This window comes from Cyphomyrmex costatus, unplaced genomic scaffold (genome assembly GCF_001594065.2).
Source record: "Cyphomyrmex costatus isolate MS0001 unplaced genomic scaffold, Ccosl1.0 scaffold398, whole genome shotgun sequence".
Classification (NCBI taxonomy): domain Eukaryota; kingdom Metazoa; phylum Arthropoda; class Insecta; order Hymenoptera; family Formicidae; genus Cyphomyrmex; species Cyphomyrmex costatus.
In genome coordinates, this window is record NW_017278185.1 from 246,508 (window position 1) to 273,744 (window position 27,237).

Genomic DNA, 27,237 nt, shown 5'->3' on the forward strand with positions numbered 1-27,237 from the left:
TCGTGCAACTCGTTGCACGTATAACAGGCAAATTTTGTTGCACAATTATTCATTTTTTTTCGTATTCAATATTATTTCATATAACAATCACAAACGCAAACTTTTACAAAACTTGTATTTTTATAAAATAGCATGAAAAATTATTGCTTAAAAATTTAGCAACAAGGCACATTTATAGTAAGAAAATCACTTGCACAGAGAAATATGTTCGACAGATAAACCTAATCTTATTGTTAGAATTATCTCACAAAATCATCGGTAAATATTTTCAGCTAACAATAAAATTTCTTGTTCTGCAATTTTAAAGAAAATTTTTTAATTTATCCCCAATATAACTAATACAAATCATTATAAAAAGCGCAATCCATCTCACTCTGCATTTAACGACAAATACGTAAAATCGAAATATTTTATTTCTGATTGTCTCGAAGAGTCCAAACGCACCGATAGCAAGTGAAACGCGATACTAACTGCGTTAAAGAATGAAGACGATGACGACGTTAAGAAATGATCGGAGATCAGGAAGATCGCGAATGTAACGCGCGCGGGAAACGCTCACGGCGCGATACACGCTCGATCGAAGGTTTCCCTTTTTTACCGCGGAAACTCGCGCGATATCCGCCTCTAATGAAAATGCACACCACACACGGATCCAGATGCGAGACGCATACGTAACGCCTGATACGGAGGAAGCGCAGCCACTGAACGCCGGGGGGTTGCCGCGCGGTAGGCGCCCTCGACACAGTCTGTTTCACTGGAACTAGTGGCGATAGTGGGGTTGATCAGGGCTGATTCGTAACTTACACGAGCCCTGCGTGGAACGAGCGAAAACTTTACAAATATATTGAATTATAGAAAAAAAACAAGTAAATTTTTTCGTTGCAACTTTAAATTAAAAATCACTGAAAATATGAATAAAATAGTGACTGTCTATATTATGAAAGGGTTTACTTGTATTTAAAGTAGATTTAAATACCCATTTTTTAAAGTAGATAACTTGTACAATTATAATAAATCATGCGAGTATAAGATATCAAAATCCTTTGAATATGAGAATAATAACGAAAATAGACTCTATATTTATAACTTGACTTAAATGATGTATCTATACTTTTATTCATCTGGGTCATAGTATTAATTGAAACATCTTCGTAATTTAAATGTCGTAAACATTATATTAATACTAGTATGTGCATTTTTAATTTAAATCTATTACATTTTTAATGAGATAATAACATTATTAAGACACAGTAATCAAAAACCTGTAATTCATAAAAGCTCACGGTAATAAACACTGAAATCAGTAAAGTTATCGGTGCCTGGTGTTAAAATTCATCACGAGACAGAAAAAAAGTTAGATAAAATGATTTATTAATGTCTGATGTATCGGCGCGACAAACCACATGCGCCCATAAAACATTCGTCCCTACTGATTCAACGCTTGCGCTCCAAGCATAACGAATCTCATCGTACGGAGCCACTTGTCCCATCCGTCACATTTCACGTCATAAACTTTCGTAACTTTACTCGAACACATTTGTCAAAATCCGACAAAGCATGCCGTCATCGAGGAAAGTTTCGAGTTTTTTGCATTCGCGGATCTGTTCGCAGGTGTGCGCCAGCGAAAAATATATTTGTATGTTCAATACTTGCGTTGTTAGGTCGCGAAACTTTAACAGAGAGCTGAAAATTTCTAGTTTTCTTTTTAACATAACAGATATACACAATTTAATAGATTTAGTTTAACTGTTTTTAGTTTATTCTATAATTCCTAGAAATAATCAATTTTTATTATTTTCTCGGACTCGTATCAAGATCGATTTAATAATTTGTAAAAATTTTATATTCTTTTCAAACATTAAAAAAGCGAATAATTGTGTGTAAGATAATATTACCTCCATCTAATATCCTCATGAGACATAAGCATTAATAATATTTTATGATTTATTGTAATGTAAAAGGTGCTTCTTTTATGATAATGTCAAGTTCAGTGAAATTATATTAATTAATATAATTCATCAATTTGATGTAATTAAAATCACGTCTCATCAGAATGTAAATCATGTTATCACATATAAATTAATAGAATAATATGTCAATTATCACAAATCATACGATTTGAAGGTATTAATTATATTATATCCTTTCTATATTTATTATACTATAACATAAGTTAAAATGTTAATCCTTCGTAACGCTGTTATATTTATACGTGCAAGTGTGGCGGCCTGCCACCAGAGGTCCAAAAAGGAAAAGACTCAAAGGAAGAGAATCGCGCCAATTCTCGCATGTACTCGAGATACGTGAGATCTATTCATATAGCCCAGTCAATTTAGGAATTTGGCTGAACAGTGATGCAAATTTTGAATCTCCTTGTGGATCATGTTGGGGGTGTCGAGAAAAGCTTATTTTTGAGTTTTCGTATCCCCAGACCCTGTGCGCGATTCAGGGGTGGGGGGGGGAGTGAAATTTTGGTTTTTTTGCTATATCTCCGTAAATTTTGATCGCACATAAACGAGTGACCTCTCATTTTGTAGCTTTTTTGAAGCTCTACAAACCGTATTTGAACGACTTTTACCTAAAATCATTATTTTTCGAGTTACAGCCTGTGGAAGGGGAAAAATAAAAAATTTATAGCGTATTTTTGCGCGTAGCTCTTGTCTGTTAATGGATACGAAATTTTTGTTCAAATAAAAGTTGTAGAGCTTTAAAAAACGAACAAAATGAGTCCTGACATGTTTGGATTCGTTGAAAATTGAGGCCAGGAGAGCTTGTGGAAGTTCCGCTTACCGATCACCGGCGGCTCGACGACGCGTCGCGACGAGTCGAGCGCTCGAATCTTGACATAAACTTCGCTTCTGCGTCTTTTCTAACAAATTCAAACGACTGATGACCAAGATTACATTTATCTGCGACTAAGTTATCTATCATTTATCGCTTATATAATACTGTAATGTAAATCAATTGAAATTGATCTATAAGTTTAAAAAAAATAAAAATAAATGTAATAAAATAAATGTAATCTTGGTCATCAGTCGTTTGAATTTGTTAGAAAAGACGCAGAAGCGAAGTTTATGTCAAGATTCGAGCGCTCGACTCGTCGCGACGCGTCGTCGAGCCGCCGGTGATCGGTAAGCGGAACTTCCACAAGCTCTCCTGGCCTCAATTTTCAACGAATCCAAACATGTCAGGACTCATTTTGTTCGTTTTTTAAAGCTCTACAACTTTTATTTGAACAAAAATTTCGTATCCACTAACAGACAAGAGCTACGCGCAAAAATACGCTATAAATTTTTTATTTTTCCCCTTCCACAGGCTGTAACTCGAAAAATAATGATTTTAGGTAAAAGTCGTTCAAATACGGTTTGTAGAGCTTCAAAAAAGCTACAAAATGAGAGGTCACTCGTTTATGTGCGATCAAAATTTACGGAGATATAGCAAAAAAACCAAAATTTCACTCCCCCCCCTCTCCCCTGAATCGCGCACAGGGTCTGGGGATACGAAAACTCAAAAATAAGCTTTTCTCGACACCCCCAACATGATCCACAAGGAGATTCAAAATTTGCATCACTGTTGAGCAGATGCCTTTTTTTTGTCTAAATTGACTGGGCTAATATAGCACCTCGTTCTAAGACACCTCCAGGCATCTAAGGCAGGCTCCCACTACTGCTTTACTGATAAGTTCAGTAGTGGAGGCCGGACGAAACGCCAAAAATTACGTGATATTATTCGCAATATATTGGAATAAAAATTAAATAATTTAACGAATTTGTTTGCTCATAAACCCTTGTTTCTCTTTATTATAAGTTTAAAAACTTAACGAGCTTTATTACAAACGAATAGTGGCTCCACGACGGAATGGATCGACTCGGAACATTTAATTCCGAGTACGATCCTACTCGTGCCCCATATTGGACACTTTTTGGACCTCTGGTAACGTATCGCCACACAAGTATACTTCTATTAAAGAGTGTTTATTTTTTATTGTTGCTGTGATAAGCGCAAAAAAAAGTATCATTTTATCTCTCATATTTAATGTAGATACTTTTAAATCTTGAAAATTCTGAAGAATGAAATGAAATGTAATTTATTACCTCAATGAATTTCTATTTACGACTAATGAAAAAGTTGAATGAAAAGGAGATAAAACAAAATAATACGCACTTCAACCGCATATAAAAGCCGAAAAGCTTTATTCTTCCAAATAGTAACGTCACACACACAATGCACGTTTCTACCAAAACAAAAATTCGTCCATGGAATGTTTCATCACTGCAGGGGTTCCACAGTGGTTTGGGATTATAACTCATTCTTTTATCAATTTGACTAGCGGAAAGAAAGCGTTATAAATTTTACACTTCATTGCGAGAGATGGATCTCCAGTTTAAAATCGCTTCGTTCGATGTTATCGTTTATCCGTAACTTTTTTTATCTCTACGTCTCTTCTTTCTAAAAAGGATAAAATTTGTTTTATAACTTGATGCAATAGATAAATGAATAAGTGGATAGACCGTAAGTTAAATCACTATTAAACGATTCTGTGTTCTTTTTAAATTGATGACTTGAGATAGTTTATATTTTAAAAATTAGAAAAATAGTATGTTACATAAGTTCTTCAACAGTAAAATAAATAAAGTAAAAATAAATTTGTTTTATAAAAATTATTTTATGTAATTTTTAATACATGCACAAAAATGCACATTATAGATACATCATTTAATATATGTATATAAAATAAGAGAAAATAATATCGCATTAATTCATATTATTAATTTTTGGAAATATTTTTAAAATGAAATTAATAAAAGAATAGTCGTATTTAAACGATACACAACATCTTTCAAATAGGATTAATAATCCTGTTTATTTTTTCTAATGTATGTAAATATAATCGTGTGTATACGATTTTATAGTTATAATTGTACAAAAAATGTCATGCACACTTATTTGCTTTATAGCAAAAAATAAAAATATAATACTCGTATATTTTTCCAATTAAAGTTACACGTATTAGGAGATAATCCACAAATCTTTGATACATATAGTAGCTCTTAGTTTATTCCAATATTGTCTACAAATGTTCACCGTGTAGCTTTGACGCGCACAGTACATTCATTATAAAATTGTACTCATTGTACCGTTACACAATAAAAAGCTACAGAAAAGGAGAAAAGCAAAGGCTGCATCACGTAATATGTTTTCAAGATGTATTTAAAGCAAAACCATTCCATTCTGCTAAATAAATCGCAACTGTAAATAGAATGTTATATTTTCATAACAACACGACTTTAATGATACATGATACTTTATAAAATCATTAAAAGTAATTTGAATGTTAAAAAGTACAAATATATAATACTATAATTCTTCTAATTTTGAAATTTCTCCTCGAAAACTACTTATTATGTAAAATAAAAGAACCTGATTTTACATTTTTAATTATTATCTTATAAAAATTACTTTCTTTTCAATTGTAACATTTTTAGATTTTCTTTAGAATAAAATTCTTTTTCGTTAAGAAAGAGAAATGCTTATTCGATTTTATTCTAATCTATTCTGTAAAATTAATTTATTTATTAGTTGTATCAATATTATATATATTTCAACTTTTCTTGATTTATTTACGTAATATTTCTTTTTAAATATTTAAAATCTTTAATAGATAATAGTATTGCCCAGATAATATTACTTTCAATATCTATGAATATCACGATTTTCTTGTTTGAATCGATGGTATTATATCTCTGTTAATAAGGGCGATTTAGTGGGTTGAATACTATAGTTGTTGAATGTTAACATAGCGTCAACTGGATCAAGGTTGGCCAACCTGAATGTTAAAGTTATAGGAAAGATACGCGTGAAGACATATATAAGTGCTGTATAGTACGTAAGTTACAAACTATCATAGAATAGAACTTGCACTTCGCAAGACACAGAAAATTACTTGTGAAATTATAAATGTGTTGACATGGTTTTTAGCGGCATGTAATTTCTGTGCACATATTCAAATGTTTTATGTCTAATAAGCTCTATTATCGAACATTTTAAAAAATTATCTTTACAAGAATACTTTTAGGGAAAAGAAAAATTTTAAAAAGGAATCTTTTTATTAATAACACCGCGCAAAATAAAATCACTCTTTTTATATTCGGGACAATCTGTGTTAATACATTTTCGATTTTTAACACGATAAGCATTTTTTAATTTGTCTTTTCTTACAATGTAATTTGTTATTTTAGCATATATGTAATATCTATGAATGCAATTATAATATTATCATCTAAGTCTTCGACATATTAAGACTTATCATTATTTATCGCATGTTAGAAAATGCGCGCTTTATAAATCATTTGTAGGTATATCTTTAGCAAAGAGATCTATTTGCGAGGATTACGGTAAGCTAATGCATTATCAAATTACTTTGTGAACAGATATATATACAGGTGATAAAAAAATTTGCGTGCAGTGCGAAAAATGCATAAACTTTTTATCGAGATATTATCGAGGTTACATATTATCGCACTCCACAGTTAAATGAAACATTCCATTAGGTTTTAATTAATTGGAAATAATCACGTGTGTTAGTAATCTTACATTTTCAAACTGCGTTGGTGGACAAATGTTTCTTAAAATTACAGAACTATAATTTGCGCATTTGCCAATGAATTTTTATTTCGCGTGTTTATTAAAGAAGAGTACACTTCACTAGGTTTTAAAAAATATACGATTTCCTCGATATGATAACACGCAGAAATAGTACAATAACAAAAGAATTGCGACATAAAACAGCGATGTACATTGCAACGAAAACTAAACGAAGAGTTTTTTAATTAAACCATTGTCTGTGCGTGGACGTTTGCTGCTTTCTCGCATGACGTAAACGCAAAGAACAACTCTCCATATCAGAAACATAGGTGACGATCGAATTGTGTGTTTCTGAAAACCAGAATGAAAAATGATGCCGTCGTATTTTATTTTTAAATATCGCGGATTTAAAACATCGTGATATTTAAAATATCGTATTGTTTAAAACATCGTAAAGTTTGAAACATCATTTAAAATGAAATATATTCAAAGAGACTGACTTCGTAACCTTTCGATTAGAAATCTAACATACGCTAAAAAGGTAAATTCATAAACTGCATGTTAAATAAAAAGATGTTTTTTTAGAGTCATGGTATACGTTAAAAATAATACCATAAAAATAATCAATTTACTTATGGTAATTCAATGATGTATATAAAGTAAAATAAATTAATTTTATAATTCTATAATTATAATAATTTTATTGACCATATAGTTATACTGATGCATTTTCTCATGGAAAAACCATTGCAAATTTTGAAAAAAAAGACACTGAAAGTTAACAATCAATTTTCAATATTTTTTTTGAAATTATAGTGTTTTTAAGAAAATGCATCAACATAACTGTGGTTAATAAATTATTGTAATTACATTCTTTTATACATATAATCGACAATGCTTTTAGATATAAAAAGCATAATGAAAAGTAATCCTTGATTGTTATTAAACATGTTACCGCAAAATAAAATTTGATATACGTAATAAAATTTAATAAATAAGAAATATGATACTGTCTTCGTTTATTTACACATTTTCATTAAATAGCTATCTTATTAATTGCTTCACATATACATATATCACGATCGATAGAATTCATTAAATTCGCGAGACTTTACACACTTTTATCTAATTCTATAAAGATAACCTAGAGATGTCATTAAAGCGATCTAAAGCGAGACGCCATATAAATGAAATAAACGAAGAATTACATCTATGGCAATAAAATAATTATTCGGCATCTTTGAGTAATGAAGGCAACCGGCAATTTTATGATGTTGTTTCAGGATAAAAAACATCATTTTATTGCCATTAATTATTTAAAACCTTATGCTTCCTTTATAAAAGCATGGTGGTCTACCTTTGATCTACTTCATGAAAATAAATCTGTCTAAAATTAAAAAACATTAATATAAAAATTTTAAATTTTGAAACACTCTTTCAAGTTGTAGACATGTCAAATATTTCCTGAATATAAAAGATAATAATAATATAATTTTTTTTAAATGTTTAAATATGTTTTTTTAAGAAAAATTGTCTTCAGTGAACATTTTGAACAATTTGTTTTTTCACGTTATAAATTAAATTTCCTTTTTTCCCTTTATTTCTAAGATTTTAATCCATGTCATTAAGTATAAACTAAAAGAATGTTACATGTAATTTCTATAATAAATTAACAATTCTATAAATAATATTAAAGTTGGAAAAAAATACTACTTTCGGATAAAGTAACTGATAATTTAAAACAAAAATTACTCAAATTATTATTCATAAAATAATATCCTTCTTTGCAAATTAAACATAAATTTTAATTTCACGTGTGTAAACAAATCAAATATTTTTCTTTCGCAGCAAAAACATTTAGCAATTTAAATTATACCCAATAGCAATTTTCTCCATTTCATTTTTCGAAAGAGAACCCTTTTGGCTGTTTCTACTATTTTAGATTAACTTTAATCTCGTTTAACTTACTCATCATCTTTTTCTAATTATAGAAAAATGAAGAGTAAGTTAAATCGAGATTAAAATTAATCTACATTGGTGAAAAAAAGCATCGATAAGAATAATTTACTATTCAGATGTCATATATTACTCAACTCGATAGGGTGGTTACAAAAGAAACATGTAATCATGTTAGACAACAGAAACGTATTCTGAAAGCTGCCAGCTTCAGTATAAGCAGACTGAATCGTGCAGAATCGAGCGGGCAATGTATATAGGAAGGAAATAAGAGAGAAGTTTTCAGGTCAGGTTAAAAAGCTCTCTTGGTTATTGGCCTGAAGTTATATGTGCAAGGCTCCGTCAATCTTTATTGTGCTCAACGTTGCGACAAGCCATTGAGAGCGGCATCGAATAAACGAAGAAAATTACTAGCTTCTGGAAATAGGACTGTATTTCTACGAAATGTGAAATAACGAAGTTTGTAGAGAATAACGCAAGTCAAATAACGACTGAAATGTATCCTTTGTATATAAGAGAAAAGAACTTATAAGTTTATGTAGAATTTTTGGTGTATGAATTTTCTATATAAATGTATGAGGTAAATCCCATATCAACTTTATTTTCATTTTCTCTGACAAAGTCAACGCAGTGTTGCTACTTTGAAAATTCTATTTTCGATATATTTGACTATCTGAATAATAGGTATACCTATGTATTACATTTAAAAATCAATTTTTAAACTTGTATAATTTTTAAAGAAAGACCCTATTTTTATTATTGCACGATCATTTAGTATTGTTTATTTCTTTTTTTTAGAAAAATGATATTCATTATTTATTATTCATATTTAATGTAATTTATTATACAGAGTATCCCCAAATTTTCCATATAAACTTTAACAATATATTCTATGAGCTAAGAAAAATCGTTATGTAAATATAGGTTCTATAATTTTATTAAAAAGGTATAACAAAAGTATGTGAACTCTGCATGAAACAATTTCATCTTAGTTTATACATGCCCATATATTACAATTAAACTGACGTTGACAAACTACTTCTCGAATAGCATATGGGTTTTTATGCGATTGTATTAATGACTGTTAAGTTTGTTATGCAAATTGAAACGCCGTTTCTCCTAAACATAGATTTGTCAGCCGATTATATCGATGTCAAGCTTGCATTGACATGAGTGGATGACATTGTGAAATGCAAACTTATTGTTAGAAACGAAAAATTATTTGTTGCAGATTTCATATTTTTGTTATAACATTTCAATAGAACCTAAGTATGTCAACGTAACGTTTTTTTCTTATTTCAATTCAAAATACATTATTAAAATTTATGCGGGAAACCGGGACGTCCTATATAAGGATAAAGAATATTTTGAACAAAGCTAATTATCAAAAGCAGAGTTCCTAATTAATTTGCCTTAATCCCATAATTGTGTTCAGTTAAGTATCATGTGTGCTTCAGCAAGGTGGAAATACTTTCCATTAACTTGCATTTCCAAGTTCAACTCTAATTTTGTTAAAATCGAAATTTCCTATAAGTTGTGGTCGATAATTCAACTGCAATTTTCGTACCAAACACGTACATCAAGTATGCAAAGCACGCGAAGCCACAATTTCGTTTCATCACTGTAATTTCGGAAGCATTTCCTATTAAAATACAATTCACTCCAGCCAGCAATTTAAAATTATTACAAGTTTCCGTTATCAAAAGAGATATTCTAATTTTAACATTCTAACTTTAGAATATTAAAATCCTTCCAAGAGTTGACGATTCAAATACAATGTATAGATATAATCAGGGAATGGAAAGTTACTTTTTAAAAGTAACTAGTTACAGTTACTCGTTACCGAGTAAAAAATGTAACTAGTTACAGTTACAGTTATCGCTTTTTAAAAGTAACTCGTTACAGTTACCGTTACTTGAAAAATAACTTTTCGTTACTTTTCCGTTACTTTTTTAAAATCAATTTAAAAATGTACTTTTGCATTTTTTTTTATATGTAATACTGACAAATATATATAGAGTTTTATTAAAAAAAAAAAACAATGTAGAATGGCTCAAATAATAAATTAAATAAAAGTAAAATGAGAAGGGTTACGAGCCAAAAATGAAACAGTTTATTTCCGATAAGAACGACGATGACAATGTAATTAAATGTATAAATATATATTAGAACAACAACATGGATAAAACAAGATAAAAACAAACGACGTTTCCACACTTATTGTCATCGTCTTTTAAACTGTTTCGCTTTTGGGTTCGTAGCCCTTCTCATTTTACTATTATTTAATTTATTTTTTAATTTTTTTTAAACACAATTTTGTAATTCTAAAACCTGTAAAATATGCAGCAAACTGAAATATTTGTATGTCCTATGTATTACATAGAAGATAGAAGTGTAAAATAATTACTGAATCATAACGGCCGAATGTCTAAGGGCTTTCAAGTCTTATTGATAAGCGCTGTAAATAGCATGTATCCAATCGAACCGTGTTCAATCGTGTGCAAAGTAACGACAAAAGTAACTGTAAATTTCGTTACCGTTACCCAAAAAATGTAACTCGTTACCGTTACAGTTACCAAAAAAAGAAAGTAACGCAGTTACCAATAAAGTTACCAAAAAAGTAACTTGTAACTGTAACTTCGTTACAAGTAACGAGTTACTTCCATTCCCTGGATATAATGATACATTATTTAACGCAATACTTTTCTTAATATGTATCGAGTTGAAAATTGTTAATATTACAAAAGAAGTACTAGATATTGAAAGAGACTAGAGTCTACATCGACAAACTTAAAAATAAAATAAAATTTTATTCCATTTTGCTTATTTTAACCACTTATCCTTTTACACTTTGAAACTTTTCAAATATCTCAGCTCGATGCTTTTATAAATCATCTCTATATACTTTGCCGCATCGAGATTTGTGAAAATATCTCTCATACGCAAGCACTTCTACGTATCCTCGTAGAATCGTTTATTTCGTATAAGGCAGCAATGTATCATGTTGGGGCAGGACGGTCATGTCGGACGAGTCGGCCTTAATCTTACATGTGCCACGCTCCTCCTTCACGTTAATTTAGATATTTCTCATCGTCATCGTCCGGTTTATTCCCATCGCGCTTCCTCGTTTTCCTTTCCCACTTCTTCTATTTCTTGCTCTTTCGCGCAGAATGAGAGGAGAGCGCAAATGATCCCCCTCGGGAGCATTTACGTATCGTCCATACCTTAATCATGAGCCCCTCAAATGGCCAGTATAACGACTTACTTTAGTCATATTTAACATTTTAACCGGCAGTCGCACGGGACATGTAGGTACAATAGAAAATTTCAATGTGAGGAATACACATATACTTATTATACAATAATTATACCTCTTGTAATATAAAGACATCTTTATCGTATTACATTATACTTCACTTTATTTGGCGTATGTACATTTTTTCTTATAAAATTTTATATTTTAATTAATTTATTATTTTTGATATTAAAAGTATAATACAATAATTTTTTAATACAAAGACTATTAGGAACGAATAACAAATACCTACATGAAAGAAAACATATACCAGATATCTTTGACAAGAGATTTCTACAAATTTAGCTAGATACATATAACACACACACAGATTTGAAAATAATTTTATTTAGAGCATGAAAACTCTATTTTCATTCAATTTATTACATAGAACACTTAAACTAATTGCTAGAAGATTAAAATACGTTAAAACCGTTGCGGTTCGACATTTAGCGTTTTACATAATTATTGTGAAGGTCTAACAAAATTACTTTTAAATCTGTATCTAGTTAAACTTCAAGATACTTTAGCAAAACCGTTCATTCCGTGTACGGTTAAATAGATTTATAAGGTATTAACTTCTTTCGCCTTTAATAATCTTTTCCGAGAGTACAATCCCTAGTTCTTCATGCTCGTGCGCATAAAGACGGCAGCTTGAGAGGCGTGCCCATACAATAAGGGCGCTTGCATATTACGGTGATTAGTGTCACTATCCTCATATCAAGTCGCTTTACGAGTCTATTAAAGCGACCGGTTTCCAAGGAGTAATAGCATCGCCGCCGCCACCGTAGTTGAGCTTATTTTAATAATGCTATTAAGTCACGTACTCATTCAGTTGAAACTATTTCTAAATACTCCCCCAGTATCTCTCATTTCATATTCTGCATCGTCAGAGATTTTCGTCGAGACTGCGCCGAGTCTCGGATCCCCCTAGCGATTACGCGCTATGTTTCCCTTCGAATCGGCGACGTAGAAACAGGTTTTCGCAAAAGTGCGAAAGACGATGGCTGGCAACTGCTATCAAAATCCATAAAAATGGAACCAATTTGCGTTTATATGCCGGCGCTCGTGTACTGCCTTTCGGCACGGTTCGCGAGCGGAGTAAATGAAGATAAGAAAATGTACATTCCTGTACGGTACTCTCTTTGCAGGATGCCACTTCTTGAATTCAACACATTCTTTTCGGTATAAAACTTTTAAGATACCTATTAATTGATAATTTATAAAATTTTCAGGTTTTTTTTTTAAAGATAAAATGCAACACATGTTATATCGGAAAGCAGGTAAAGATTTTTCAGGTACATTTCTATTTTTTGGGTATATTAATATATTAATATGTTTGCTTCAGAAATTGCAATTATAAATATGTGTACTGCAAATGGATATTATTTTAGTAAGAAATACTAAATAACTCACATTTGGAAGATGCGTGTACAGCAATATCTTTTAGATAGACTCTCGCTACATTTTCTTATGAACAAACGACTAATCACTGCAATGATGGCGGTATTCATTGCTGATTCTTATTTAAGACCGTCTTAAGTACAGTCTTAAGATGTCATAAATTCGTCATAAAGTTCAATATTAACATCTTTTTTTTTTTAAACTTTACTTAAGACGGTCTTATAATAAGAATAGACTATAAATACCGTGCACGCGTGTGTGTGTCTGTGTATCTCACGTTTATCCGAATATTAAAATTAGCGATAAAAAATTTTAAGTTAAGCCTCAGTACACGATTAGTATCTTTTTATCCTTATCCTTCATATTTTTATTTTCTCTCTAAAATACTATATTAGAGCACCTGATTAAATAATTAATAGTCTTTATCCTTACTTTTTTTTATACATTTTACAAATATTTTTTCTAGATGTTAAAACATATAATTATAGTAAGAATTATATACCTATTTCTACCAACGTATAGATTAACTGTAATCTCTGTTCAACTATAAGTATTCATTTTTTTAGAAATTCTTAGGTCGGCTCCAGTATAACATTAACTTGAATCTCTCTCAAATAATTTTTTAACTAAAATGTGCAGATGAAAAATCGACTTGTTTCAGAACGTGACAAGCAATCAAATGAACTATAACATGAAGTTAATTTTTTCAAAAATTATAGGGACCAGTTTTACACCAGTTCGTAACATTTGAATTTGAACTGTATCAAGGAAACATCTAAATAATACCAAGAGGTTATATTCGACAGTGTGGTTATTTCGATAACCACAGGTATAGTTCGTGGTTACGAAATCGAGTCGAATATCTCGACGTGTTTGACCCTCACACTCTACGCATATCTGGCATTGCGCACATAATCGCACGCCCCCGACATCCACTCTCAGGGCCGTAGAACCCATCCGGCCGGTTTCCCGCAGGGGCCTGACGGAGGGATGGGTTTTAAAGGGGCCGCGGCAAAGAGCGGAGAGCCTCTCGGCTCCGCGTGTGCTCTGACGCGGAAAGCCGGTTAGTCGGTCTCAATCCGTCGTGGCGTTCGTATTAAGCCAGTGCGTATTCCGAATCGCGTGTTCCGAACCGGCGAACTGACGACGCGGACGGGTCGACCGGAAACGTGTTGAAAAAGGCCGCGTGGATTCATCGCCCTGACTCGCATCTGTTCCGACGGCGTCCGACGCGAAACGCCGAACGAAGGATTCCTTTGTTTTTCGGTGTACCTTCGATTGTTATACATATACATTTAGTGTTTTGGTGCACGTGGCTGCTACAGTTCGTGTACGAATTCGGCGTATCCGGACCTGCGCGCAGAGGGTACGTTTAATCTCGTTTTCATTGCTAATCCCACGACGGCGCACGCGTCCTCGTGCGATTGGAGTCACCCGCGCTTTCATTGAAACAGAGCACGATATTATCCGAGAATTGGTTAATTAATAATGAGATTTTAGTTTCCCAATATATACGGTGATACGATCAATAGGGACAACTGGCAATCTTGATACATCTTTTGTAAACGTTGGAATTTTCTCGGAAAGCTGCGAAGTTTTCGTAAAATATACAGTGAAAAAAAGGCATTTGTGCATTTTATCTCGTTTGGAATAGTTTTATATAAAAAAAAAATTACTGCAAAGTATTTTTACCTGACAATACACATTTCTCGTGAAAAGAGTATACTTATTACCGAAAAAAGCAAATTTTTTCTTTATATTGAATTTTTCTTTCAAAAAGATGGGGAATGTGCAATTTGATTTAACTATCATTATTTTATTTGTTGATTTTTTAATTACTAATCTTTTTATTGAGTAATACTAACAATAAGTAACGCTTACAGCAAAATATTTATTCACTCTAAGTGTTTGCTTAGTACTATAAAAAAAATAGTATTACAGTTTAGTAAATTTTATTTTAGCGTGCACTTATAAAAAATGATATATATTAAATAATAAGTGATAGCTTAAAATTTAGAGCGGAAAATTATGGGAATCCTGTTCTCTTATTAAATTCAAATTTATTATGCAACTGTAGGACTTTTTTTCTTATTTTATTCCTGTGCTCAGACATGTCCAATGTAAATTAATTTTAATCTCTCTTCATCTCTCTCATTCTTCATCTTTTTTTAATTTTTTAGACTTCTAATTCTTAGAAGAAGATAGATAAGTTGAATCCAGATTAAAGTTAATCTACATTGATAGAAACGGTCGTTAAAGATTAAAATTCTCGAGATGTTTACATGCCTTGGATATAAGCGAATTATCGTCATTAATCTTTCTACGTATCTTTAAAACAATTATTATGAAATTTATGACTGATTTATGTCTGAAATGTTCATGATATCGCAGAAACGTATATAATACATAAAATCTCTTGCATATGCATAGAGCGTAATGCCACGCTTGAGCTATTCACCAAACAGACGATATTGCGCTTATTAGCAATGTCTACATACTTTACATATATTTTAACCGTCAAGAACAATTATATCGTTGCTCATAAAATAAAACGGTTCGTTGAGCAAGAATCGCCATTATTTGATCAAATAAGCGGCTATTGCACTCTCTGTTATATCGAAGGAATTTTCTATTAAATATTCACTTACTTTATCTTTGTAAAATTTTTTACATTTGTGACCATTATAGTAAACAGTTTAGAATTCCTTTTGATCTTGGAATTAATCCTGTCTTAGTTTTTCATTTTAAAAATAAAATTTTGCTTATCAAAGTATAAACGATAAAATTTCTTAATTCATAGTCTGTAATGTAATTTTAACGAAATCATTTGTAATATTTTGTAAACAGACTTTTGTATTGGTCCACATCGAATAAGTTACGTTTTTCGAAACTCGGACTTAAAGTTTTTGTTATACCTAAGTCAATTTGTTTGAAGAATGAAATTGTCTAAGAAATGTTTGAATATTACTGATCTGTCAATAGCGTTATTGCGAAATCCTGCCATTGATGTTTTGATAAAATGTATGCTGTGTAGGCACTCTAGTAAATTACAGTCCTGCGCTCAAACCGGCAGCTGCGTTAACCGAACAAGCGGCTCGCAATTGTGGAACACATATGTCAAAGTCATAGGGACAGAATGCTGATTCAATCTGGGTATCTTTTTAGAAAACTCGAACGATGATTTGTATAAGTCATTTCGTCACGTTCTAGATCGATCCTCGCACATAACGCACTTCATTCGTTTGTAAAAGAAAATACCCGATCTTTTTCTCATCTTTGACAAGCATCATATATTAACGATATTAATTATAATAGAATACACAATTAAAAAAAGAAGAGAGGGAGAGAGAGAGATAATTCAATAATAAATCTAAATGCGTATTAATGACATTGTAGCATATAAACTATACCTTTGTCGCGTTTCTCGAACGCTAAATATATAATAGAAGCTAATCGCTTTACGATTGATAAATCCTATTTAAGGATGAATGAGTAAATCCACACTCTATTTGTTTACATTATTGGATGTAGGTATATTGGATCCAATATACATTGGATGTATATGTAATCATCTTAATTATTATCTAGTTTCTAATTTCTGTAAAGGTGACGTTATTCTTAAAATCTCCTAAACCTTCCTCCCCCCTCCTTCCCTCCCCCCCTCTCTCTCTCTCTTTCTCTCTTTCTCTCTCCTTGTTTAGAGTAATCTCGCTCTGTAAAATGAAAACTCGCCCTTGAAGATTAAAAATCAAGCCACTCTTTCTCAGGATTGGCTCAATTTTCACTCATTAGAGTGACTTTTATTCCAAAGAGAATTTAGAGAAACAATAAACATATATCTATCTCGTGCCTAATTGAGATGATCCTAATTAAGTAAGGTTTACTTATGGATCGAGTTCGAAACCTAATAAAAGTTTTCATTTTCATTACTACTAACAATAGAGTTACTATAAAAAATGTGTAATAGTATCGCAGCCCCTTTCTCCCATTTACCACTAAATTTGGATTAACCTAATTTGCTATGTGTGAACGTTCCCAAGGCGCACTTAAGTCCCGCAAGGAAAAAATAAAAGGGGGAGGAGGATAAGAAAGAGAAGAAGTAGTCAACGTGAAGGCTACCTACCGTTAATCTGTACGTTAATGCGGCTCAGTATACGAGCATAAGTCTCGCGTCATGTGAGATGCAAATGCGACTCGTAGCATTGGTGCGAAGAATTTTTTTGTTACTAAGCTATTCTTTCTCGTTATATTTCTCGCATGAATCGCGCAATGTCGAATCAGATGATGCGTTAATTAATTAGCACGTTTGTCTTCGTAAAGCAGAGGATGAATAGAAAAATGTACAGGCACAAAAAGGCATAATATATGATGAGGTTCGCTTTAACGAGCAAAACTCGACCAAAACAATGTAATGTTTAATGCATGAGTTTTCTAAGAGTAAAGATATTTTACGGATATTTTAATTTGCAGAATTAAAAAATATATGTATATAACGTAATTATAAATGAGTTAATTAACAATAATTCATATATCGAGAGAAAAATGTATTAAATTTTCATAGATATTTGTTTGAATAGTGCCAGTGGAATATTCATTAAAAGTATTATATTTATTTGATATCATTAATTTGATTGAACTATTATTTTTATTCAACAAATATTTATTTTCCGCGTAAATAAATGTTATATTAGTATCATTCAAACAATTACTTATTAAAATTTAGTATTATACATTTTTCTCTCAGTACAATTGTAATAATATCAATCATTTACGTAAATTATATTAAATGTTGAAATACAAAATCTTACTATTGACAAAAATATCATTAGACTCGCAATTTACTTTCAAATCCAAGTTTGACGACTATCTTATTAGATTTCATCGAAGTGACAAACATAATTGAAATAGGGATAGACGATCGTTAGCAACGTGACAAGACATATGAGCATTTACAAACCCACAATCCATTATAGAAGATAAGATAATTATTAAATCATTACCGTTAAGAAAAATTGTGGAACGAGTTTTCTTCTATCATCAATCCCTTACACTTACCTATACATTATTGTACATATCAACACGTTGTTATAATATAAATTAACTGTTATTCTTTATTGCAATAATTTTAATTGTAATTGTGAATCGATATAAAAATTTTGGAAAAAATAACAGCATTGGACAGATTGATTTGATTAATTAAAAAAAAAACACTAACGCAATAAATATCAACGAATTTTTAATCGCTCGAACTTAATTATTTACAAATATCTAATACTATTATATTTTGTAATAAGTTATTTAATGACTTAAATCATATACGATTTCTTTCTAAAAGCTGTTCCTTTATTTTAATGTTTTCTTGATTTATTTATTTACGCTAAATAACGTAGGTATAATTCTAAGATGTCATGTTTATTTAGAATGTCATTTACTTTATTATTGGATTATTATACGAATTGTTTTACAGTTAAATCTTTTTGTTACATTTTTACGCTACATACATATATATAAATCGCAGACACCAATTAACGGATAAATTATAGTGAATTACATTATTTAAATTTTTAAATTAATCCATTTTCTACAAGACAATAATGAACTAGCGTAACCCTTGCAGGCAAAACCGGAAGATTATGACCAGCTTCCAACAAGTTAAAACGCATCAGCACGTCTAATCAACGGCTCACATCTAATTCTGCGATCTTTGTCTCACAAACGCATGATCCTCTCTGAATCCGTAAGGCAAGAAGTATCCAAAAGTATCAATGGAAGAAACACCGCTAAACGACGAGAGCACTTTATATGCAAGATTTCGTCGTAGTTGCCGCAACCGCGAGTCTTATGACACGATCGCGGAATTGGCGGCTGAATTACGACGTGCCTATATGGTGAAAGGGCTGCAGGCTCAGCTTGATGAGAAACAGGCTCACAAATACGCCGAGCTCGTGCGAAAACGCGAGGTCGCCGACTTGATCCGTCAGGAACAACAGGAAGTGTTGGAGGAGGATCTCCGGTGCCGGTCGGATACGCTACGGAAATCGAAGGAATACAGGCAACAGCTGGACGAGCAGTTGACACGAAAGGAGAAAGAGAAAAGAGTCATTGTGGAGGAGGCTCGCGAGTATAGGAAGTTCTTGGAAGAAGTGGACCGAGAGCAAGAGGAACAGGAGCTCACGAAGGCGCTGGAGAAGAAATGCGAGCTTGTAGAGAGAACGAGACAAGACAGACTGTTCCTCGAGGAAATAAGGGAGGCCCGTCGACAGGAGGAGCTCGAAGCAGAAGAGAAGAAGCGACTGAAAGATCTAGAGTACTTGGAAGAGATAGAGGAGAGATCGAAGGAGATGAGCAGACTACGACAGGAGCAGTTAGAGAGGCGCGAGCGTGTCCTGCTGGAAACAACGAGAATACTGCTGGACGCTCAAGCTCGAAAACGAGAGAGGGAAGAGCGACTGATTGATCTCGTAGCGGAGGAGATCAGGTGCGAGCTTGTAATCAGGGAGATGGAGGAGGCGATGCGTAGGAAAAAGATGCAGCAAGAACTGGCAGCTAGTTTACGGGAACAGATAGTCTTCACGGAACAGTGCAGGCTGCGTTTCGTTGAAGAGGATAGAGCATGGGCCGAGGAAGTCATGAGAAAGATTATGGAAGATGAGAAGATGGCAAGGTGCACGGCGGAGGCGAAAAGAAGGATGAAAGTACAGTACCGGAAGGACCTGGAGAGTTTGATTGAGCACCGCCGCAGGATTCGTGAAGAGGAGATTGCTAGAATTGAGGAAATCGCTAAAGAGCAACAGAGATTGGAACTACTTGAGGCGGAACGCGCGAAGGAGGAGAGGAAACGTTTGTTGATCATACACGCAGCTAATATTGCAAACTTCGTGAATAGAGCGAATCTCACGGCTGAGGAACAAGAGATTCTCGATGAATTAGCGAAGAAAAATCAAGATACTAAAAATAACGACAATGGAGACGTGAAAGAGTGAACGAGATGATAAAACCGTTAAGTAAGAAAATTTCATCCTTTCCAGATAGTAGTGTTGGTAGAAGAATCGTTGAGAAGTAGGTAGAGAAGATAATAACGAAAAATGTTGTACTATCCACGGAAATGGTCGATCGGGACTCATTGCAGTATTCCCAGTAACTAGAACTTGTAGGGCGGTTAATAAAGAAAAAGAAGCTAAGGTCAATGAAGAGAATAACATTAAAGTAAAAAAGGGAGTACAATGATATATAAAAAGAACTGTTTGGAAGAAGACAACGATCGAAGAAATAGAGATCAAATAAAATACAGTAACCGGGGAAAAAATTGAAATTGATGCCGGCAGTAATGTTAATGTTAAAGAAAAAATGTATTTCTTCTTTCTTCAACTTCATGTGTTTATTGATATAAGAAGAAACATTCATAGAATATTAAATTAGTTTCATTATTTGCTTTTGAACAATTCCATTGATTATTTTGTTAATTATACGTTTAGAAAAATAATAATAAATATTGAACTAATATAAGGATTGGTGATCGCGATTACACATGTATGTAATATTTGCGTTTAATAAAAATTGATTATTGGGATGAAGTCCTAGTTTATTTATGTACCGTTAGAACATGCGATGTCAAGAACCGTTAAAATAGTCGATCAGATCAGCGAGATGGGAATGAATCTTATGGAGACAGTTCTATATCTTAATAAAGATGGAACCAGAGGAGAACGAGAGAAGAACGTTGAAGGAAAGCCAATTAAGAAAAAATCATCTCCATGAGCGGACTATTAAAAATAGTATGCAGAGAGTATATATAGACATGGAAGATCATTTAAAATAGACATATACAAAAAACTTCTCAGAAATAAGATTTATTAAAAAGACTGAACTTTATCGAAAATATAAGTTTGCATAGTATTAATATTAACATAATGATTTTAATAATTTTTAATTAATAATAAATATTAAAATATTATGTATACATATATAGTTAATTATATAATGTATAAAATTTTAAATTAAATCTAAAATTATTAAATCAATCTGTTTAATTTTTAGTTTTGACAAAGTTTGCAACAACAATATATTTTAAATGTAGAAAAAATTACAATTAAAAAACAAAACAAAACAAAATTTCATACTTTAATACATAATTAGTTTTTAAGAAAAATAGCAATTTTTTACGATAAGTATATCTAAAAATTGTATTTTGGCGAGAATGATAGGCAACGGTTGAAAGGAACGGAAACTATTTTGTTGAACAGGATGGAGTGCCTCGTAAGAAGGTCACGAAGGAAACCGCGGAAGATGGGAGAAAAAACCGGAAATTGTAACGGAAGTTAAAAAACCAACAAACGTTCAATGTCATATTGGTTTTACAAATGTGTGCAAGTTAACTATGTCGCAAATCCAGTTTATTAAAACAAAATTGGTGAAGGTATAAAAGCAGCTAAAAATGTGAAAATATAAAACGTTTGCACAATAATAAAATAATCAACACACATGCAAAATATTATTTAACTCTAATCGATATTTGCTCCAAAATTTCCTTAATTGGTATTTGCGGATTCAGTACATATTATAGAATTTACCTTTATTTAAAAAATTGAGATAATTGAACAATTTTGTTTTATTTTAAAGATCAAAATCCAAAATATAAGATTATGTAATTTCAAATTATGTAAAATTATAAAAAAAGACTAGTTATAAGTAATTTTTTACAATGTAGTAGTTAAAAAAATGTTCAAGTTCTGTGAGATCCGAATACAGATTATGATAAAACTAAACTATAAAAATTATAATGTAAAAATATAAAATATGACACAAAAATCAATATTTTTTCAACTACGGAAAAAATAATTTAACTACTATATTATGTATATGGCTTTATTTACTGTATTTATGTGGTGCGCGTCTTTTAATTAAATCGCAGATTATAATTCCGATGCTACTTGTAACACGTTCGGCCCTTTTGCTCCCAGGATGTGAATTATCTCGCGGTATGACATGGAGTTACATCGTGAAATAACTTACGAATGTAGAAGGATTAAACAAGCTTGACACGTGTGCAGTAATTTATTTAAATATATTAAAATTACAGAGAGAGAGAGAGTGTGACTATCGATTGATACTTGATTTTTCCTGTTATCGAAACCTTAAATTATTGTTAGCGCATAGTACATTGCAAAACGACGCGACTTGCGCTTATGTGGTAACATGATTGACATATAAATTGCGTATAATATTCTCTTAATATCCGTTATCCTGCTGCATATTAATCAAGGTATCGAGATAAGGATATAATGTCTACTAAGAATTATGTATCCTGACAATCTGTAAAAGTCAAGTATTGGAGAAACATTGTAGATTTATAATTATATCCGAAGAAACTAGATATTTGTAATTATAGCGTTCAAAGATAAAGGTTTTTCCAATATCATCGTTGTACGTACAAATTTATTCGATAATTCACTTATCTCTCAGCATAGGCAATCAATTTTTGAAATTGATATATCGCTCCCTTTCTTCAAAAGTGATAACTCAAAAAAGTTAATTTTCGAGTTATAACTATAAATGAGTTAAGCAAACATTATCCTATCTATTAAAAAAAATGAACTAACTTAAGTATAACAAAAAAATCGTCAATATTGTCACAACTAAAAAATTAATAGTTTATGAAAATAATAAAAATGACATTTGATCATATTAATATACATATTTTGCTGATATTATCTGATTAGTCAATAATTTTCTGTCAAAAAAATATAATTTTTCCCTTTTTTGAGAAACTTAAATTTTTATTTGTATCATGTTTTAAGTAAAGGACAATACGTTCATTAAAAAGGCTATATGTATTGTATTTACATTATATTCCATTTACACTTTATATATGGATCTGTGGATTTATGTGTTACAATTAAGGAGAATATACTTAAACAGAATTTTTTCTTCCTAAATAAAATAGCCATTGTTGATAATATCCGCAAGGTTATTAGACGGAACTCTTCCGAACATTTAGTATAAGATAGCACGGATATGTTCCCTTAGCACCTGTCGCCAGGTGTTACATGTCTGTTAGAATGTCCAGAGATTTCCCGTGAGAGACATTACTCGAGTAATTTTCAAGAAATTTGCGCGTCCGTTACTAAATTATATTATCTAACACTATGCAGTTTAAATAGAATGTGTAATTTACATGAAAATGTTATTTGCTACAAAATTAGTTTAAATAATAAATAATGATTTATATTCTGTAATTCGTTTTCTATGCAATCAATTGTAATGTTCATTGGTTACCGATTTTTAATGATATACTGTTAAAAATAAAATGTTAATTTTAACATTTTTGCTTGTCTCAGGAAGTTTATTATACGTTTTTAAATTAAAATTAACATTTTACTACAGAGTAAAATATAATTATTCAGAAGAAGCTTTTGTTTTATATATTTTTTATAAAAAACTAACTCATTATATATTTTTTTTAATAATGCCGTTTTTTAAGTTTGTATACCATATAATATTAAAGTAGTATTTTATTGGAGCATATAAGTATTTGTGAAAAATTAATTAAGCTTGATTAAATTTAACATTTTTAATTATATTGTACATGGTATGTCCATCCGTAGATAAAAAATAGAACATATTCTTCGAAAGAAGAAAGATGACGATGCTTTAGGTTTAGACTCGCGTGATTGTCACATATATGTCACCTACAGAGTTCGTATTAATTAAGGTCATGTCAGAATGAAATCTCGACATCACAACCTATAATTAAATACGATCGTTACGAAGACTTGATATCGCTACTCGAATAATTCGAGTATCGATACCGATTCCATAAACGTTTTACTCCGACATTCCACTGTAAGAGGCTTTCCATGTCTATTCAGAAATAATGACATGTCCATCCTCGTAACAACGCAATCATGATTATTTATGACCAATTTTATTGTATATTTACTTAAGTATTAAAAGAAAATAATAAAGACGTAAATAACATTTGTGCCGATGTGTCAATTAGTAATTACAGTTTTATCTGATACAACCATAAAATTAAATCGACATTCTATATTAAATAATACTACGACAAATAAATTATTAGTTGTTACAAATAGTTTAATTAATCATTTTAACTAATCGAATTTTTATCGAAATTTCTGTGTATATAATTATATAAATAAAGTTTACATAAAATAAAGATAAAGAAAAAATGAAAGATAAAGTAAGATTCTTCTCAAGATTAGGCAATTTCTCGAATAATATCCTTTTATACTAAAAATTTGTTAGAGAACTCTATAAGTTTTTAGTTAAAATTTCTGAGAGGATAACATTTTCTTATTAGCTATCAGTTCTACCACCAAGTGAAACCAGAATAGAAGCATTACCGCACGCTGCGTATTGAATCATTAATATCCTGAATAAGGTACAAGTGTGGCTTATACTTCCAATCACCGACAACTAATTACATCGTGTGTAATAAGTCTGTTGATCAAGCGGGCGCAGTCAATGTAATCGAGTCAATCTGGCGGTGCGGCGATTAAATACGTGCAAGAGTCTGTGCGCAAGAATGCGAGACGAAAATTCAACATTGAAACGGCTCGTTAAATAATTATCGCACCGCAAGATTATATCTGCAAATTCACTGCACCTATCGATCGCTAAACGAGAGCGCTAACAATAAGTCGACGATAAATCCATTGCCGATTGTGCCTGTCTCGGTCGACTACTTCGAGTTTCGCAAATTATGTCCTAATAACGACCCTCCGTCCTTGTAAATTGTTCGCCACGTTGTAAATTGTTCGCGTGGAAGTCACGAGAGCTTCTAGACTTAACACTGTGATATTAATCGGGACACTCTCGTCAAGCAGGTTCTTAATAGGGTATCGGTACACTACTTTATCACTCCACTGTACTATATACTTATTGAAATTTTGCAAAGAGTTTCTTATTTTTCATAATGTCGACTTTATTTTGAACATAAGGAACAAGTAGCAGCGAATAACGTTAGCGTTGTTTGTGTTTGAGATATGATTTAGACAGACACATTGAAAGAAACTCTTTCGAAAAATGTTAAATCCTCGTTTCATTAATATCAAACATAACAATAATAGTTAATTTTGAATAGAAGTTGCTTTAAAAAGCTTTGATTGTATTATACCATACATTTGACACGCTTCATTAATCATTTCTACATAATTTTAACAAATAATTTATTGATGCAAAATACTGTATTCATCCGTTGATGTTACATGGCAATGAATTCCTCTTACGAAATGAAATAATTTCGAATAGCAATAATTTATTAATACATGCATATTGCCTGACAGATTTTGTGAAGCTGTGCAATCTTGTTGCATATTTTATACAAATAAACTCTATTAAAACTGCATTCGTTTTAGCTAACATTATTATTTGATAATTTTACATAGATTAAAACTGAATAAAGAAATTTAATTAAAATGTGAAATTAGAGCAGAAGAGTAAGAACGTTGTAATTATAACATAAGCACTATGACTTCTTCTTTATTGTAAAAATAATATCAAATAATTCGTACGTTTCGACTCTTTTTTGAGTTTTCTTCAGCGAGATAAACAGAACAATTGATACAAATAAATATTGCAAAATTCACAAGAGAAAACTTATTGATGGACAATATCTTCACATCTCGATAATAATGATATAATTGAGATAAAAATCTTATTAAAACGTCAATAACATGTTGTTAGTTTGTGATTGAAAATTTAATTTATATTAAACATGGAAAATAATTTACGAAACTTTACAAAATCCAAGTTAAAATTCAAATGACATTTGATTTACAAATTTTCTATTCAAAAACTATCTTTAGTTTAATTTTTCCGAATGACTATAGTTTATAAGTAAATACATTGATACATTATCTCGCAATTGCGACCGCATGCTGATATTATCACGGCTAATGATTATAAGATACGTAAGTAGATATTTAAAAGCCAATAAAAGACGAATTATGGTCGAGAAGATATTGATTGCGCTACAAGAAACTCGTTACGAAAATCAATTTGTTACGTATTCTTTCAATACCAAAGTGGAACTTGTGTGACGATTCAACCACTCAGCGAGCCCGAGACGGGTCAATATTTCACTTCTTAACGTCCTATTAAATCCTCGAGTAACTACAACGAGAGCCGAAACCTATGCAAATATAACTGCGCCGAAAACACAGCAGGACAACGAGACTTTTAACGAGCAGGAACGGACAATCGATCTTATAACGAAGGATTTGCAACGATTCGATAACACGTAACGAATACCGTTAGATGGGATCATTCGTTACGTGGAGCATGACATTTTTTTCCGGCTCATCGAGTTTTTAAGCTTCTTTGCTTATCGTTATGAGAGCAACATTTTGCATCCGAGATGGACCGATCAATTACGTTAATTTTGTTACGATTCGAAGATTATATGGCTACAGAACAAACAAATTCCATTTTTAACCCAACAAATCCAATTTTATTTTACGCCGTCGCATTTAAATTCGCGCTTGTCCTATTATTTAGGTAAAGATATTATCTAAATTTTTGTTGCATAGAAATATGTATAGATGTCATATAAAAATAATTTTACTTTTATAATGCTCCAGAAAAATTGTTGTGCCGACATTAAAATAAAATATAACAATATAATGCATAACAATATTATTTTTATATTTATAAAAATTAAAAATATGGAAATACTTCCTTCTAATATTTGGCAAGAAAAATGTTCTAACTAGTTAGCGCTTAAAAAATTTTAATAATTTTGATATTAAGGACAATATTTCCGTAATTTCATTCTCTCTCAATTTAAGACATTAAAACATGGTAATAATTATAACAACAATTACTAGTACAATAAATACACAATTGCTAGAAAAAATACAACAATATATCATGCTATTGTTTTCATAGTTACGAAAATTAGAAGTATGGAAATGATTTTACCTTCTAATTTCTTGCAAAAAAAGTAGTTAATGCTTAAAAATCTTTAATATAATAAT

The 27,237-nt window shown here is 31.3% G+C and overlaps 2 protein-coding genes across 2 annotated transcripts in view; both read left to right on the forward strand.

Annotated features, from left to right (window-relative positions):
• Positions 1-14,562: 14,562 nt before the first annotated feature.
• sprt (PDZ domain-containing protein sprite) overlaps positions 14,563-27,237 on the forward strand; it is a 93,562-nt gene continuing 80,887 nt past the window's right edge. The window contains exon 1 of the mRNA XM_018543744.1: positions 14,563-14,606. The gene's annotated coding sequence lies outside the window, so the exon portion shown is untranslated. The remainder of the gene's footprint in view (positions 14,607-27,237) is intronic.
• Positions 19,006-20,223, forward strand: LOC108776941 (trichohyalin). Its single transcript, XM_018543695.1, has one exon. The coding sequence runs from the start codon at positions 19,006-19,008 to the stop codon at positions 20,221-20,223; it is 1,218 nt and encodes a 405-aa protein (XP_018399197.1).

What these genes read in the sequence shown, in the direction of transcription:
- LOC108776941 (XM_018543695.1), top strand. Translation starts at nt 19,006, where the DNA reads ATGGAAGAAACACCGCTAAACGACGAGAGCACTTTATATGCAAGATTT.